This window comes from Erinaceus europaeus, chromosome X (assembly GCF_950295315.1).
Source record: "Erinaceus europaeus chromosome X, mEriEur2.1, whole genome shotgun sequence".
In the NCBI taxonomy this organism is placed as follows: domain Eukaryota; kingdom Metazoa; phylum Chordata; class Mammalia; order Eulipotyphla; family Erinaceidae; genus Erinaceus; species Erinaceus europaeus.
In genome coordinates this window covers 71,731,357-71,746,776 of record NC_080185.1, presented here as the reverse complement: position 1 = coordinate 71,746,776, position 15,420 = coordinate 71,731,357, and the positions used below count along the sequence as shown (strand labels likewise).

Below are 15,420 nucleotides of genomic sequence, written 5' to 3'. Positions count from 1 at the left end.
CAGGGAGCTCACCATCATCCCCATGGTTTTCTTCATTGTGTTTTCCAGTTCTCTTTTTTTGATCTTCTGGTTCATCATCTGAAGATCCATCTTCATCAGAGGAAAGATTGGCTTTAATTTCTTCTAAAAGCATCTTCTTGGCAATTCTTGGAAGTAAAATAACAATTAAAAACTACTTGATAATGAAGAATAACAAATTATAAACAAAGACTTCTCTGGTGAAAGAGAAACAAATGTTTCAAAGTAAATCACATATATACAAAACTACAAGAGCCATGGTTTCCCCTAAACTACCAACTGAAAATTATGAACACATTCTTAGCACTAATTTTTTTCCAGTTCTATATACAAAAAAAAAAATCTCAGAGATGTTTCCATTTTATTTTTTCCAAAGCACGACTCAACTATGGCTTATGGTGGTACAAGGGATTGAACCTGGGACCTTGGAGCCTCACATAAGTCTCATTGCATGACCATTAGCTAATTTCCCTTGTCCATTATTATTTTGATCAATTACAATTCCACACAAGGTAATGTGTCAATCCAATAATTGTACTGCCATCAAACAACAACTAGAATGTTAGACTCAAAATAATAAATCAATTTATTAAGACAAATAGCATACTAAGACTCAACATGAAAGAATTTATTCAACAGCAAAAGATTCTTATAAAATCAGCAAGAAAATAATCTGCATTATCGTGAAACAGTGTCTCGAACTTTTGCATATCTTTGGTGATTGAAAGCATATACAAAATATCAAGTATTGAAACAATAAGAAATACCTAATAATATTCAAGCTAGGGCAGACGCAAAGAACATAAATTCTACTAATATTACACAGGATAATAACACAAATTACCACCAATGAATGAAAACTATATAGTGCAGCAGCCTCACTTTAATAAAAATTTCTCAGTATGCTCCTCAAAATCCATGTTAATAAAAAAAAAATAAATAACTGCTAAAACCCTGGGGAAAACACCAAAACTATAAAAGTATATTCCTAATATTTTTTTTCTGCCCCCAGAACATCAAACCAGAGAGACTTCACTGTTCCTGGTAGAATCTTTTCTTTTTTTATTAATTTTTTATTTTTGAGAGAGATGCAGAGAGAGGCACAAACACAGAGAGAAACACCAGAGCACTGCTCAGCACTGGCTTATGGTGGTGTGGGGGATTGAACTTGGGATTTAGGAGCCTCAGGCATAAGAGTCTGTTTGCATAACCATTATGCTGTCTCCCCAGCCTCAGAATCTTTTCTTTATTCCTTTCAATCAGAGAGACAGACAGACAGACACACAGAGAGAGACTGAGACACACAGAATACAAGTGACTAAATAGCAATGCTATCATTTATCAAGCTTCTTCTGGTGTCATACATTGCATTCTCATATGGTGCTGGGATCTAGAACTCATGTCTTTACACACGGTAAGTATAGTGTGTGCTCTCCAAGGTGGTCTATCTCCTTGCCCCACTCCTAATAATTTTTCATTTTTGCATGAAAGGAAAACATCCTGAAAATGTAAAGTAAAAGCACTTGTGCAAGAGGAGACATTTTGATTTTCCATTTTATTTTATTTATTATTGGATAGAGTCAAAGAGAAATTTAAAGGGGAGGGGGATATAGAAAGGGAAAGAAGACAAAGAGACAACTGCAGCCCCACTTCACCTCTCATGAAGCTTTCCTGCTACAGGGGGAGACTGAGGGATTAAACCTGGATCCTTGCGCACTGTAATGTGTGCATTTAACCACGTACACCATGGCCTCATCATCCGATGAGGCCTTTTGATAAGTCTGGATAAGTTTTTAAAGTAAATCACCACAACAAAGGAGTAATTAATTTATAGAAATGTGCAAAAGGAAGGTAGCATGATTATCAATTTTACTTGTACTAATTTCTATGGAATAAGCATCCACTCTGCAATCAAAACTGAATCTTCAGGTGAAAAGGCTGTAGCTGTAGTTATGAAATTCAACAATATGGGATTTAAAACATCTCTTCATATTTCTTAATATGTTAACATTCCAATCACAAAAAAATATTTAATAGATGCTGATGCTTGCTAAAGACTTCTCAGATGTATCTAAAGGTAGATAGTTAGCTATTATTTACTTCAAATATATATAACAAATAGACCTAAATCACACTGAAACAAACGAGGTAATGACTTCCATAAATGCCTCTTTTTTTGAAATAATTATTTTCCCTTTTGTTACTCTTTTCTTTTTTAATTGTTGTTGTTATTATTGTTGTTATTGATGCCACTGTTAGATAGGACAGAGAGAAATGGAGAGAGCAGGGGAAGACAGAGAAGGGGAAAGAAAGACAGACACCTGCAGACCTGCTTCACTGCCTTTGAAGCGACTCCCCTGCAGGTGGGGAGCCAGGGGCTTGAACTGGGATCCTTATGCCTGTCGGTGCGCTTTGTGCCACATACACTTAACCCACTAAGCTACCTACCGCCTGATTCCCCATTAATGCCTTTTTGATGACTCCTCCACTAAAACAGGTTAAAAATACTTAAGACTTTAAAATACTTAAAGAACTACCAAAGAAAAATACAAATGAATTTGTATTTCAATAACGTGGGAATTAGAGCATTTCAATTAAATTCCAATTTGAGTTACACTATAAAGCACTGTACTTATACTTCTAGGTTAGTGATTTGCTGACCTGCACACAGCAAACTTAATTATTTTTTTATTTCTTGTTATTGCCACCAGGGTTATAACGGGGGACTGGTACCCACAAAACAAATCCACCACACCAGGTGGCCATTTTTTCATTTTTTTCTGTTTTCCTTCCTCTTCTGTTTAGTTGCAAGGATAGAAATAAATTGGGATGGGAGGGAGAAATAGCGAAAAGAGAAAGATACCAGTAGCACTGTTCACTGTTCTTCCTGCAGTGGAGACCAGAGGCTTGAATGTGGGTCCTACGAAAGACAACAACTATGCCACTGCCCTGATCCCCCCCTTTTTTTAATATGGACTTTATATTTTTTCAAGAAAAATAATATAAACCCAAATTTCACTTGATTTCATCATTTTGTAAAATAAAAAATATTTGTAAATAACCTTCAGAAATAAGAAAACAGGCTTTTTTTGGAAAAAAAAAAGTTATTTTCTAGTATTTATCCTTCTCTTTTGGGCTTATTTCACTTAAAATGATTCCTTCAAACGCCATCCAAGATGAGATGAGAGAGATAACAGGGCAAACTTAAGAAACAGGGAGAAAAAGGGAAATAGAGTAAAACTAGCACAGGGTTTGGTGTATTGAGGGCCTTTGGGGTCCTGATACATTATGGTAGAGAGGATCTAAGTCAGGTTGAGAGTGTTTTGTAGACACCTATAATGGGGAGATAGAAAATTGTACCTGGGAGTTGAGCAGTAGTGTAGCAGGTTAAGCACACATGGCGCTAAGTGCAAGGACCCGCGAAAGGATCCCAGTTCGAGCCCCTGGCTTCCCAATTGTAGGAGAGTCACTTCACAGGTGGTGATGCAGGTCTGTAGGTGTCTTTCTCTCCCCCTGTCTTCCCCTCCTCTCTCCATTTCTCTCTGTCCTATCCAACAATGATGACATCAGTAACAACAGCAATAATTACAACAATACAACAAGGGCAACAAAAGGGGATAAATATTTTTTTTAAAAAAACTGTGTGTGTGTGTATGTGTGTGTGTGTGTGTGTGTGTGTGTGTGTGTGTTTATATGTGAGTTGTACTGAGATCTGATACATACCAGATTAGAAATAGAAAAAAGTTCAGGGCTGGGAAGATAGCATAATGGTTATGCAAAGAGACTCTCATGACTGAGACTCCAAAGTCCCAGGTTCAATCCCCTGCACCACAATAAAACTCAGAGCTGAACAGTGCTCTGGTATTTCTGTGACATTTCTGGTATATTAGTGACAGGCACTCTCTATCTGAATCTCTCTCAAAAATAACAGAAATTTTTTAAAAAGTGCACTTCAGAGTTAAAATTTTTATTACCGTGGTATAATAGTCAACAAATTACAAGTGTTATTTTACTGTAAATGTTAAATTAGTAATTTGGTATCAGTTCATATCTGTAAATTTTAAAAGCCTAAATTTCCATATTAGTAATAAAGATTTGGCTACTTAGAAAAAAAATGTTTAAGGGAGTCTGGCGGTAGTGCAGTGGGTTAAGCGCACATGGTATGAAACGCAAGGACCAGCACAAGGACCCAGTTTGAGGCCCCAGCCCCCCACCTATAGGGGAGTGGCTTCACAAACAGTGAAGCAAGTCTGAAGGTGTCTATCTTTCGCTCCCCCTCTGTCTACCCCTGCTCACTCCATTTCTCTCTGTTCTATCCAACGACATCAATAACAACAATAACTACAACAAGGGCAACAAAAATGAATAAATAAATAAATAAAAACTTAGAAAACTTTTATTTTGTTCAAACTATAGATTTCTATAATAAAACTGTAGGTCAAACATGTAAAACTATCTAATATATACTCAGGTTCTGGGCTACCATGGAGAAATGAGTAAGATAGAATTTTATATAAACTAATATATCATCATAGTAGTCCTCCATAATCTCAGTGGGATATATTCCCAAACCTCCACTGAACTCATGAAACCACAGAAAATACTGAATAAAATATACATATATGTGTGCATACACGCGTACACACACACATATACTATGGTTTTTCTTACACGTATGAAGCTTAATTTATAAATTAGACACTGGAAAAGAATAACAGCAGGGATAATTAAATATAACATCTGTGACAATACTTAAAGTAAAATTTATATAAATGTGTTTCCTCTCTCTCTCAAGGTATTATCAGATATAGTATTTTTGAGTCAAGGCTAACCACAGGTAATTGAAGACACAAAAATGCAAAGCAATGGAAAAAGAAACCTCAAATAAGGGGAAGCTACTACAGGAAGAGATTCACAAAGAATTACACAATTTATCAAAAATAAATTTAGTAACATGATAAAATATACATCAATCACAGTGACTTCAGAAGCAGAAAATATGAACCTTTCCACCAAAAAAATTACCAAGTCATACTTATAAGTACCAAAAATAATAAAATACATGACCTCTGAAGTCACTTTAGTTAAAAAAAAATCAATAACTTGAAACAATTTTAATTGCAAGTTCTATCTATAATATTTTCAGTTAATGAAAGAGCATGTCTTTTATTGAGGATATAAAGAAAATTAGTATAATATTTTTCCAAAATACTAATAGGTAGAATACTAAAAGCTATATGAAATTAAGAATCTACAAACTATAACCTATCTATACAGAGGATCTAATGTTTGAATAAACTCAAAGTACAATAAGTATACTTCTTGGTTTTATGCTAAAATTGATGCCAGGTTTATAAGAAATTTTAATAAAAATTATGTTGACATAAATTTAGGCAATTTGATCATATAACAATTTTAATATTTTGTACTTTACAAGACAAATAAAATTTAGAAATAAAATGATTTAGAAATAAAAATAAAATAAAAATTATTTAAATTGGGGCTAGGCAGTGGCACACACATCACAGTGCATAAGGAACTGGGTTCAAGCTCCCCAGCCCCCACCTGCAGGAGGGAGCTCATTAGTGATGAAGCAATACTGCAAGTATCTGTTTCTCTCTGCCCCTTCACAATTTCTCTGACTCTATGCAAAATTAATAAAATATATTTTTTAATTTTTTTCTAGCATTTAATTATTTACTCTCTTTTGTTGCCCTTGTTGAATAAAATATATTTTTAAGTATTTAAATTTACTAACATTAGATTGCCTGAATTCTCTTGGGGGTAAAATTATTCTAGTATCAGCAAAGACCAGAAAACAGGAAAGTAATACTAGATATAAATATTGGGAGTCAGGCGGTGGATTAAGTGCACATGGCGCAAAGCGCAAGGACTGACTTAAGGATCCCGGTTTGAGCCCCCAGCTCCCCACCTGCAGGGGAGTCACTTCACAGGCGGTGAAGCAGGTCTGCAGGTGTCTGTCTTTCTCTCTTCCTCTCTGTCTTCCCCTCCTGTCTCCATTTCTCTCTGTCCTATCCAACAACGACATCAATAACAACAACGTTAAACAACAAGGGCAGCAAAATGGAAAATAAATAAATAAATATTTTTTAAAAGTTTAAATATTAAGCAAAGAGATCAACAGTAATGATACTTCATTCCTTGACATAAAAATGAGAACTGATGGAAAATACAACCAGTTCACGTATCTACAAAGATCCTATCTACTGGCTGGACACCTTTATTTTACTTAACTTAGAATATTTAATGTTTATATAAAACCAAAGTTGAAAAAGGCGTGAGTAGATAGCATAATGGTTATACAAAGAGACTTTCATGCCTGAGGCTCCAGGGTCTGCTATTCAATAACCAGCACCACCATATGCCAGAGCTGAACAGAGCTCTGGTTTAAAAAAAAAAAAAAGAAAAAAGAAAGAAAATTACCGTAAAATGGCCAGGTATTTAAAAACCCTCATTCTAACATAAAAACACATTTAAAGAAAATAAACACTTTAACACCAACAGACACCTATTTGATAAAGGGGCCTAAAACATTAAATGGAGCAAAGAGAGTCTCTTCAAAAAACGTAGTTGGAAAAATTTGGCTGAAACATGCAGACAAAAATGGACCACCACTTATGACCATATACAAAAGTCAACTCCAAATGGATTAAAGATAAGGAAATTAACCAAAAACTATCAAATACAACACTGGCAGAACACCTCATGATCCAGGCTTCAGAAGTGTATTCAAAGGCTCAAGTTCAGTAGCAAAGAAAAAAACATAAATAAACAAAATGGACTCCATCAAATTTGAAAGCTTTTGCATAGCAAAAGGAATCACCAAAACAGAAAGGGACCCTACAGAATGGAAGAAAATATTTAAATGACACACATCAGATAAAGGGTTAATAACCAAAAATACAAGGACAGAATCTTCACCAAACAAGAGATCTAGAGGACCAAAAGACATGAGAAAATGCTCAAAGTCACAGAAATAACAAATGTTGGAGAGAGTGGGGGGTGGGGGAAGAGGTACCCGTCTACACAGCTGATGGGAATATAAATTGAGTCAAACTTTGTAGTAAACAATCTGGCAGTTTCTCAAAACACTAGAAGTTAACCTACGTTATGGCCCAGCAATTCCTCTCCTGGGGAATTATCCAAAGGAAACAAAAACACCTTTCCAAAAAGACATATGTTCTATGTTTATAGTAACACAATTTGTAATAGCCCAAACTTGGAAGCAACCCAGATGTGCCACGATGAATGTGTGGCTAAGTAATTTCTCTCCTAGGAATTTATTCAAAAGAAACAAAAACATCTATCCAAAACTATGTTCATACTGTGATGCCTTGGCCATGGCCCACAGCAGGTTGCACCCCAGAGTCTGGATATTCCTTGAGACAGTAGTTGTAGTCTCAGGTACTGGGGAAATTTGATAGAATGAAGAAAGCAATAGTTCCCCAAAATTTCATATATTAATAAAAGGAAGAAGCAGTAGTAGTTTGGGACTTCTAGAGACATGGTCAGAAAGTAGCAGTACCTGCTTAATAGTTCTTCAAGACAACTAGAAATCCAACAAAGAACACACCAATCTCATCAAATTACAGCTGAGAATTCTGAAGAAACTATATAGCCAGCTATGGGTGTGTGCAAGTGAGTCACTGACCAGGATATGGGATTCCTAGTACAGAAAACAGCATGTATTGCCATGTGTGATGACACCAGTTCAAAACCCATTCCCCGTCTGAAGAGAGGAAGCAATGGTGAAGCAATGTTGTAGGTACCTCTCTCACTTTCTATCTCCCATTCCCCTCTCAATTTCTCTCTGTCCTAGCAAATAAATAATAAAATTTAAAAGGCAGAACTAATATACGAATATATTAACATTGTGCTGGGTGGTGGCTCACCTGGTTGAGCACACATATTATAGTGCACAAGGACACAGGTTTGAGCCCACCTTCCCTGTCTGCAGGGGGAAAGCTATAATTAGTGAAGCAGTGCTGCAGGTGTCTGTCTCTCTCCCTCTCTACCTACCCCTTCCATCATGATTTCTGGTTGTCTGTATTCAATAAATAAAGCTATAAATACCATTAACTGTAGACCCTATTGATCTTATCTGGGGCCCATGTCAATTCATATTCAGCACAGTAGTCTGTGTGACCTCTCCATCCCTGTAGGTCATAGCGAGGAACAGTCTAGGCTGCACTCATTTCAGGACCCATCGTCCTCGAGCGGCAGAGTATGTTGACCCAGGCTCCCTTTGGAGAGTGGGGCAGTCCCTACCATTGTTGTTCTACATTGAGGGCAAGGTCCTATAGAGGCCCACAAGACAGTTTATGCTGTTGTTCCTGATAGATATGACCAGTGATAGTAGAGGAATCTGTTAGAGGTCTAGGCCCATCATATCAATGTGGGAGTCCAAGGATTCCCTGACTAGGGCCCCAGAAGATGGGGTGGTCTGGTAGTGACCAAAGGGCCATCACTGAAGTGTGCCTATCTCTAGCCCTCATCCAGCTTTTGTAGTCCTTATTTTATCTTACACAGTTATACTTAGAGAAACTAAGGAAAGTAAAATAGAGAGGTAGGTGAGGAGGATATCTAGGTCTAAGTAGAAATGATCTGATTAAGCACCCTCTGCCTTGATGTAGCTTTCTAGTCCTATTTCCAACTCTGACACCCTCTCCCCATACAATACCTTTAGCCCACTTACATGTTACCCGTCAGACCCAGGCAAAAATCAGTAAAGTCATGGGCCCCTTGGAATATAACTAAAATAGACTTCCTAGCTTTTTCCAAAATAGAGACTCCAAATCTCATCGGCTATCTCATTCTTTAGGTTCCTGATTATTAAATAATTTGCTCTGCTATATATCTGAATGCTTTTCAGTCAATAAGTTACAGTTGCTACCATGATGCCAACCTGACTTCCCTAGGCAGATGACCTCACCAATGTGTCCTGGAATCCCACCTCTCCAGATCCCTGTCACACTAGGGAAGATAGGAAGAGGCTGAGAATATGGACTGAACTGCCAGTGCCCATGTCCAGCAGGGAAGCAATTACAGAAGCCAGACCATCCACCTTCTGCATCCCAAAATGATCCTGGGTCCAGACTCCCAGAGGGATAAATAATAGGGAACCTTCCAATGGAAGGGATGGGATACGGAACTCTGGTGTCAAAAGTTATCTATGAGGAGGACCAAGTGGGGGTTGAACTGTTATATGGAAAATTAAGAAATGGCACACATGTATGAACTATTGTATTTTGCTGTCAACTGAAAACCATTAACACCCCAATAAATACATCTGAAAAATGTATTTATGTCTATGGTCTAATCATCACATTTAAAGTAAATTCTCAGGGAGGGGGAGCCAGTATAATGGCTATGCAAAAAACTCTCATCCCTGGGGCATTGCAGTCCTATGGTAAAACCCCTCATGCCAACATAAGGCAGAACAGAGCACGGCTCTGGCAAAATTTAATTAATTATTTTTCAATAAACAAAAATCAAAATGTAACTAGTCAGATACTACATTTTTCTAAAAACATTTAATAATAAAAATAAGTTAAATTGTTGGCCAACTTATATTTTGTTGATATTAAATAAAAATAGAAATTAACATATAATTTAACTACTTTAAGAACAATATAAATTTACACTCAGATATGATACTAAACTGAATACTAAAATAACATAAACTTATCTATTCACACCTACTAAAATATTCAGACATAGCTAAATTTTTTCAGATGGCCTCAATTGCATTCATAAATGACAAAAAATACTGAAATCTGTTCATAGTTCCTCACACAAGTATCTGCAAGTGTATGTGATGAGAATTATTGGCTCTAAAATTAGCCTTTGTAACTGTGGTTCTAACAAATCTTTCATGAAAAGATGCATTACAATTATAGCCCAGTAATTGGCACAGCTTGTAGAATGCCCAATTTGTAAGCATGAGGTACAAAGGCTGATTCCCTCCCAGCATTTCATAGGCCAGAATGATGCTACATCCTTTCTTGTTTCCCATCACCCCTCCTCCACGCCATTTCTCTCTGTTGTATCAAGTAAGCCTAAAAAACAATGTGTAAAAAGTAAACATATTTTAAAAATAAATAAAAATAAAATGTATTATAACACTGCTAAAATGCAAACCACATGAAATTTATATACAATTTTTATATTACAAAATCATTTATAAATATACACACAAAAAATGTCAAGCAAAATACAACCAACTCAAAAATGTGAAATTGGTAAAAAAAAAATAATAATTCCAATATATAATAATGATCTGCAAGCAAGATTTTTTACTTAGTGAATATTCAAATATGCAAAAACACATATAAACTAAAATAATGATAAAAGGTATTTGTTCCCATCACTAGATAACTCATGAGTATATATTTATTTCTCATATTGGTTATAAAATACATTAATAATGATATATTGCATTAAACACATTGAGTATAAATAAAAAATAAGATAAAATTCATCTCAAAAAACATTTTTGAATTTTTAACAAAAATACAGGATAAAATAAAAAAAATAACTTCCCATAAAATATTTGTTAATTACAAAAATATATGATCACATAACATTAAATATAAATATGGTGGGGAAGAAAGCATAATGGTTATACAAAGAGACTTTCATGCCTAAGGCTCCAAAGTCCCAAGTTCAATCCCCCAAATCACCATAAACCAGAGCAGATGAGTATTCTGGTAAATAATAACAATAAAAATAACAGATAAACATACTACTTATATTATGATAAGTATGACAAATAAAAAAGTACTATTGTGGGCTGGGGAGGTAGCTTAATGGTTAAGTAAAGACTTCCATGCCTTAGGCCCCATGGTTCCAGGTTCAATCCTCAGCACCACCATAAACCAGAGCTGAGGATTGCTATCGGCACCTATCTTTCTACCTACTTACCTACCTACCTACCTACCTTTCTGTATCTCTTTCATGAAAATAAGAATAAATAAAATACTTTGATAAAATAAATAAAAGGGGAAAAAGTTTGAGAAGTACAGTAAAACTTGGTCAACCATATATTTTGGGTTGTCAGAAAAAAGTGAACACATTAAAAAAAAAAGTACCACATTAATGACAATATAGCTAAAATATAAAACGAAATTTAATCAAGGTTTACCGAGAATAGCATGTTTCACTATTAGCATTTCAGTAATATTTAAGGCCACATAGTTTAAAGGAAAATAAATAATAACATCAATGAAGAGGAAATACAGCTATTTGAACTTTTTTAAGAATTTTTTTAATTTCTCTAATTTATTTATTGGACAGGGACAGAGAAAAATTGACAGAGGAGGGGGAGATAGTGAGGGAGAGAGACAGAGACACCTGCACTTCCACCATTTGTGAAGCTTTCCCCCTGGAGGTGGGGACACCAGGGGCTTAAAACTGTGTCCCTGCACACTGTAAAGTGTGTGTTTAACCAGGTGCACCACCGCCTGGCCCCTTTTTGAACATTTCTTTTTTCTTTTTGAACATTTTTAAAAGCTTTCATAATCTCTCAATGATAACTTCACAAAATATCTTGAAGAAAATGTATACTGTTACTACTTCATTCTGTTGCATAAAATAATTTGATAAATCAAAAGATTATTAGCTAAACCCTTGTATCCCTGTTAATGCTCTATTAAAAGATACAAAGTATTTAGATCATTATTAATAAAATATTATCTTTTTAATTAAGAGAATGTACATATCTGAAACAAAAACAATCAGCAAGACATAAAACAGAGTCAGAATAAAAGCTAGTTATTTAATAACAAACTTTTGATGCAAAACAATCTTTATTTCTATTTAAATTATATTTTCATATTTTCTTAACGTGAAAGCCTACTATTAGAAACAGATGAATGGTTAATAAAAAGCTCTTTGTGGGAAAAAAACACTATTATCATAGATCTTTAGTGCTGAAATTAATCATATTAAAAATTCACCCAACACTTTCCTTTTTATAGAAAATAGTGTCAGGATGAATTTACTTGCCCAAAATCTTTAAAACAGTTGTTTAAAAGTTAGAATGAGGGAGTCCAGAGGTAGCACAGCAGGTTAAGCGCAAGTGGCACAAAGTGCAAGGACCGGTATAAGGATCCCGGTTCAAGCCCCCGGCTCCCCACCTGCAGGGGAGTCTCTTCACAGGCAATAAAGCAAGTCTGCAGGTGTCTATCTCTACCCCTCTCTATCCTCCCCTCCTCTCTCCACTTCTCTCTGTCCTATCCAACAACGATGACAAGAATAACAACAACAATAATAACTACAACAATAAAACAACAAGGGCAACAAAAGGGAATAAATACTTTAAATTTTTTTAAAAAGTCAGAATGAGATATTGCTAATAGTATTAAAAATTCTGTCTAACACAAATATTGCTTTCTTGTTGAATATGAGTATAGGATATACTATAATACAGTAAGAACTTAAAAGTTACATGAAAACATTGTTATTAATTCTGTAATACCTGTTTTTTTTTATTCTTCATTGCTAGGATGTGTATCTTTGTATTTTCTTTCTTAATCCAGCTACCTCAGTAAATACATACAGGAAATACTGCTAACATTTAAACCTACTGTATAAGTCTTATTGATGTTAAGACTATTATATTATGTAATTCTATTTTAATTGAACAATGATACATTTGTATGCCTGAATATTTTTTAATTGATGCTTATTTTAATTGATGCTTATTTTGAAAGTGATTACACAGCCTTAAATACCTGAGAAATCTCACTTTTTCACTTTGAATAGATTTTTATAAACAGGATTGTCAAGTTAGATGGCACTTAAAAACAAAGACAAATAATAGAGAAGGAAGATGTTTGTTGCCACCAATTTATTAAGATCCAATTTATGTTCATCAACAAAATCTGCCAAACTTTTAAAAATTATGAAGAAGTTATCATAGATTACAGAGAAACAGAAAACTAACAGTGTTAACACACCCTATGCAAGTGTGCTTATATTTATGTTTACTGTCCTTTAATATTTCTGAGTTTTAGCTCATTTTCTAGCCTTTCTTTCAAACTTGTAGAAGTCTTTGAGTCTTTACTAGGGTAGGTAAACTCCTGGTTTTTACAACCTACTTGTTCCATTACTGCTGTTTGTGCCCATACCTAATGTGTGTTATAATCTTTTTAAAAGTCCTTACAGATTGAATCATACCTATTCTCAGGATCATTGTCGTCATCATCATCATCATCCACTGTGACAGGCACTGATTTAGATAAGGCTTCATCTCCTTGGGGGGGGAAAAAGTGTACTTAAAATTAGTTTTTAAATTATCTATATATGTAAAATAAAACTGAAAGACAAAAACTTTAAAACAACTAGTTGGTTATGAACTGTACTCTGGGATTAGAAACATAAATAAAAATGCATGTAGAGAAGAAGAACAACAGTGAACTCAAGAAATGCCAGCTGTAAAGTGATAAGTAGTTGGGATACAGCTATTTCAAAGATCCTACTAGAACTTAAGAATTGCTCCCAGCAGCAATTCCTTATTTGCCATCATATTAACATACACTTTCTTGTGGAAGCTTGTAGCAATCAATTTTAAGTATAAATTAACAGATATCTGATTTACCCTGTATCTTTAAAGTATAACAATCTTGGTGGTAATATTTTGGTAGTGCCAAGTAATTTCAAAATATACTTGAATTTATATGAAATTCATGATTGGAATTATTCAGAAATATGTTAGAGTACATTGAGTCTTCAATTAGCATCATCAATAAGTTTTCAACTGTGACAAAGAAAATTATCATATAACAAATAAAGGTCCTCAAATCAAAAAGTTTCATTCAATGAAGGGATTAAAGTACTTCCTTTTAGGAGATGGGAAGTGTGCTACACCTGGCAGAGCTCACAGGTTACCATGCACAAGGACCTGGGTTCAAGGCCCTGGCCCCTACCTGCAATGGGAAACTTCACGAGTGGTGAATCAGTTCTACAAGTGAACCTCTTGCTCTCTCCTTCTCTGTCTCACCTTCCCTCTCAATTTCTCTCTCTCTGTTTTGTAAAAGCATTTTGTTTTAAGCTTATATCCCTTTAAAAGGCTACATTTAGGTATGCCAGATGGAGAAGGACAAATATTGAATAATCTCACTCATAGGTTTGTACTTAACAAAAACAAAGCTTAATATAGGGTGAAACCTCAATGGACTGTGTTCTGTCCCAGCAGATGTGGGGAATCAGAGGGAAGGAGAAGGATATCAGGGGTGATCATTCATTTAGGAAGACCTAGGAGGAAGATGACAATTTGGTAGAGGGTAAGATGTGTTGACAGCTATCATAGGGAGATATGGAACTTTTATCCCTATGATAACAATAATCCTATAAAGCAGTATTTCTTCAACAAAGTAAACTATATATATGTATATATATGTGTATATTATACATATATAATATATATATATTACTGGGCTAGAAATATAGCTCAATGATAAAATGTTTCACATGTATAAGACCATGAGTTTGATAACCAGCACCAAAAATAAAAATAAATTAAAAGCTATGCTTCTATTCTTTGAAAATCTTATGTAGATTAGGATCTGTCCATTTCACTGTATGCAAATTCAAAAACCTCAAAAACAAATTTAAATAATGAGCTCAAGTGGGAAAAAAATTAGCCTAGAATCTCTCCTGCTATCACCCTCTAGCAAAAAGATTTTTTTAAAGAAGGAGTCACAAAGAACAATGGAGCTGTCCCCACCTGCAGGGGGAAAGCTTCACAAGTGGTGAAGCAGTGCTGCAGGTGTCTCTCTGACTCTCTCCCTTTCCCTCTCTACCTCTCCCTTCCTCACAGTCTCTGGCTGTTTCTATCCAGAAAATAAATAAAGATAAGAACAATGGATTGTACAGGCATCAAATCCCAGCAATAACCCTGGTAGCAATTAAAAAGAAAAAAAAAAATGACCTAGAGTGATGAAGCCTCAGCAATGAAAAAACAAAACAAAACAAACAAAAAATAGATATATACTGAATTCAGGCTAATACTATAGCTGTATATAATGCAGTATAAGGGAAAAGTATGCTGCTGTTAAACATTTACTTTGAAATGCATCAGAGGGAGGCGGAAAAGCCAAGCTCAAAAAATTACTTAATGGTTCTCCTGTCGAGTTGTACCCCTCTTATACTATGGCTTTTAGTCAATGTTTCCTTTTTTATAAATACAAAAAAATTTAGTCAAAAATAATAAAATAAAAATACAAAAATGAAAACCAATTAATAGCTTCCATGAATCACTAATGAGAATAAACAAGGGGGTATGCATAAACAGATAGCACAAGAGAAAATTGTAGTAGTGGATAGCTTGGTTGTGGAGGCATTTAAACAAAGTTACAGGTATAATACAACTATACAGAA

The 15,420-nt window shown here is 34.9% G+C and overlaps 1 protein-coding gene across 7 annotated transcripts in view; it reads right to left on the bottom strand.

The window, feature by feature from the left end:
• Positions 1 to 15,420, bottom strand: part of ATRX (ATRX chromatin remodeler) — a 217,354-nt gene that overhangs the window by 114,782 nt on the left and 87,152 nt on the right. For all 7 annotated transcript variants that reach the window (XM_060183149.1, XM_060183145.1, XM_060183147.1 and 4 more), the window contains 2 exons: positions 13,219 to 13,294; positions 13 to 146 (listed from right to left, as the gene is read on the bottom strand). In XM_060183149.1, the coding sequence (XP_060039132.1) occupies positions 13 to 146; positions 13,219 to 13,294 (210 nt within the window). The remainder of the gene's footprint in view (positions 1 to 12; positions 147 to 13,218; positions 13,295 to 15,420) is intronic.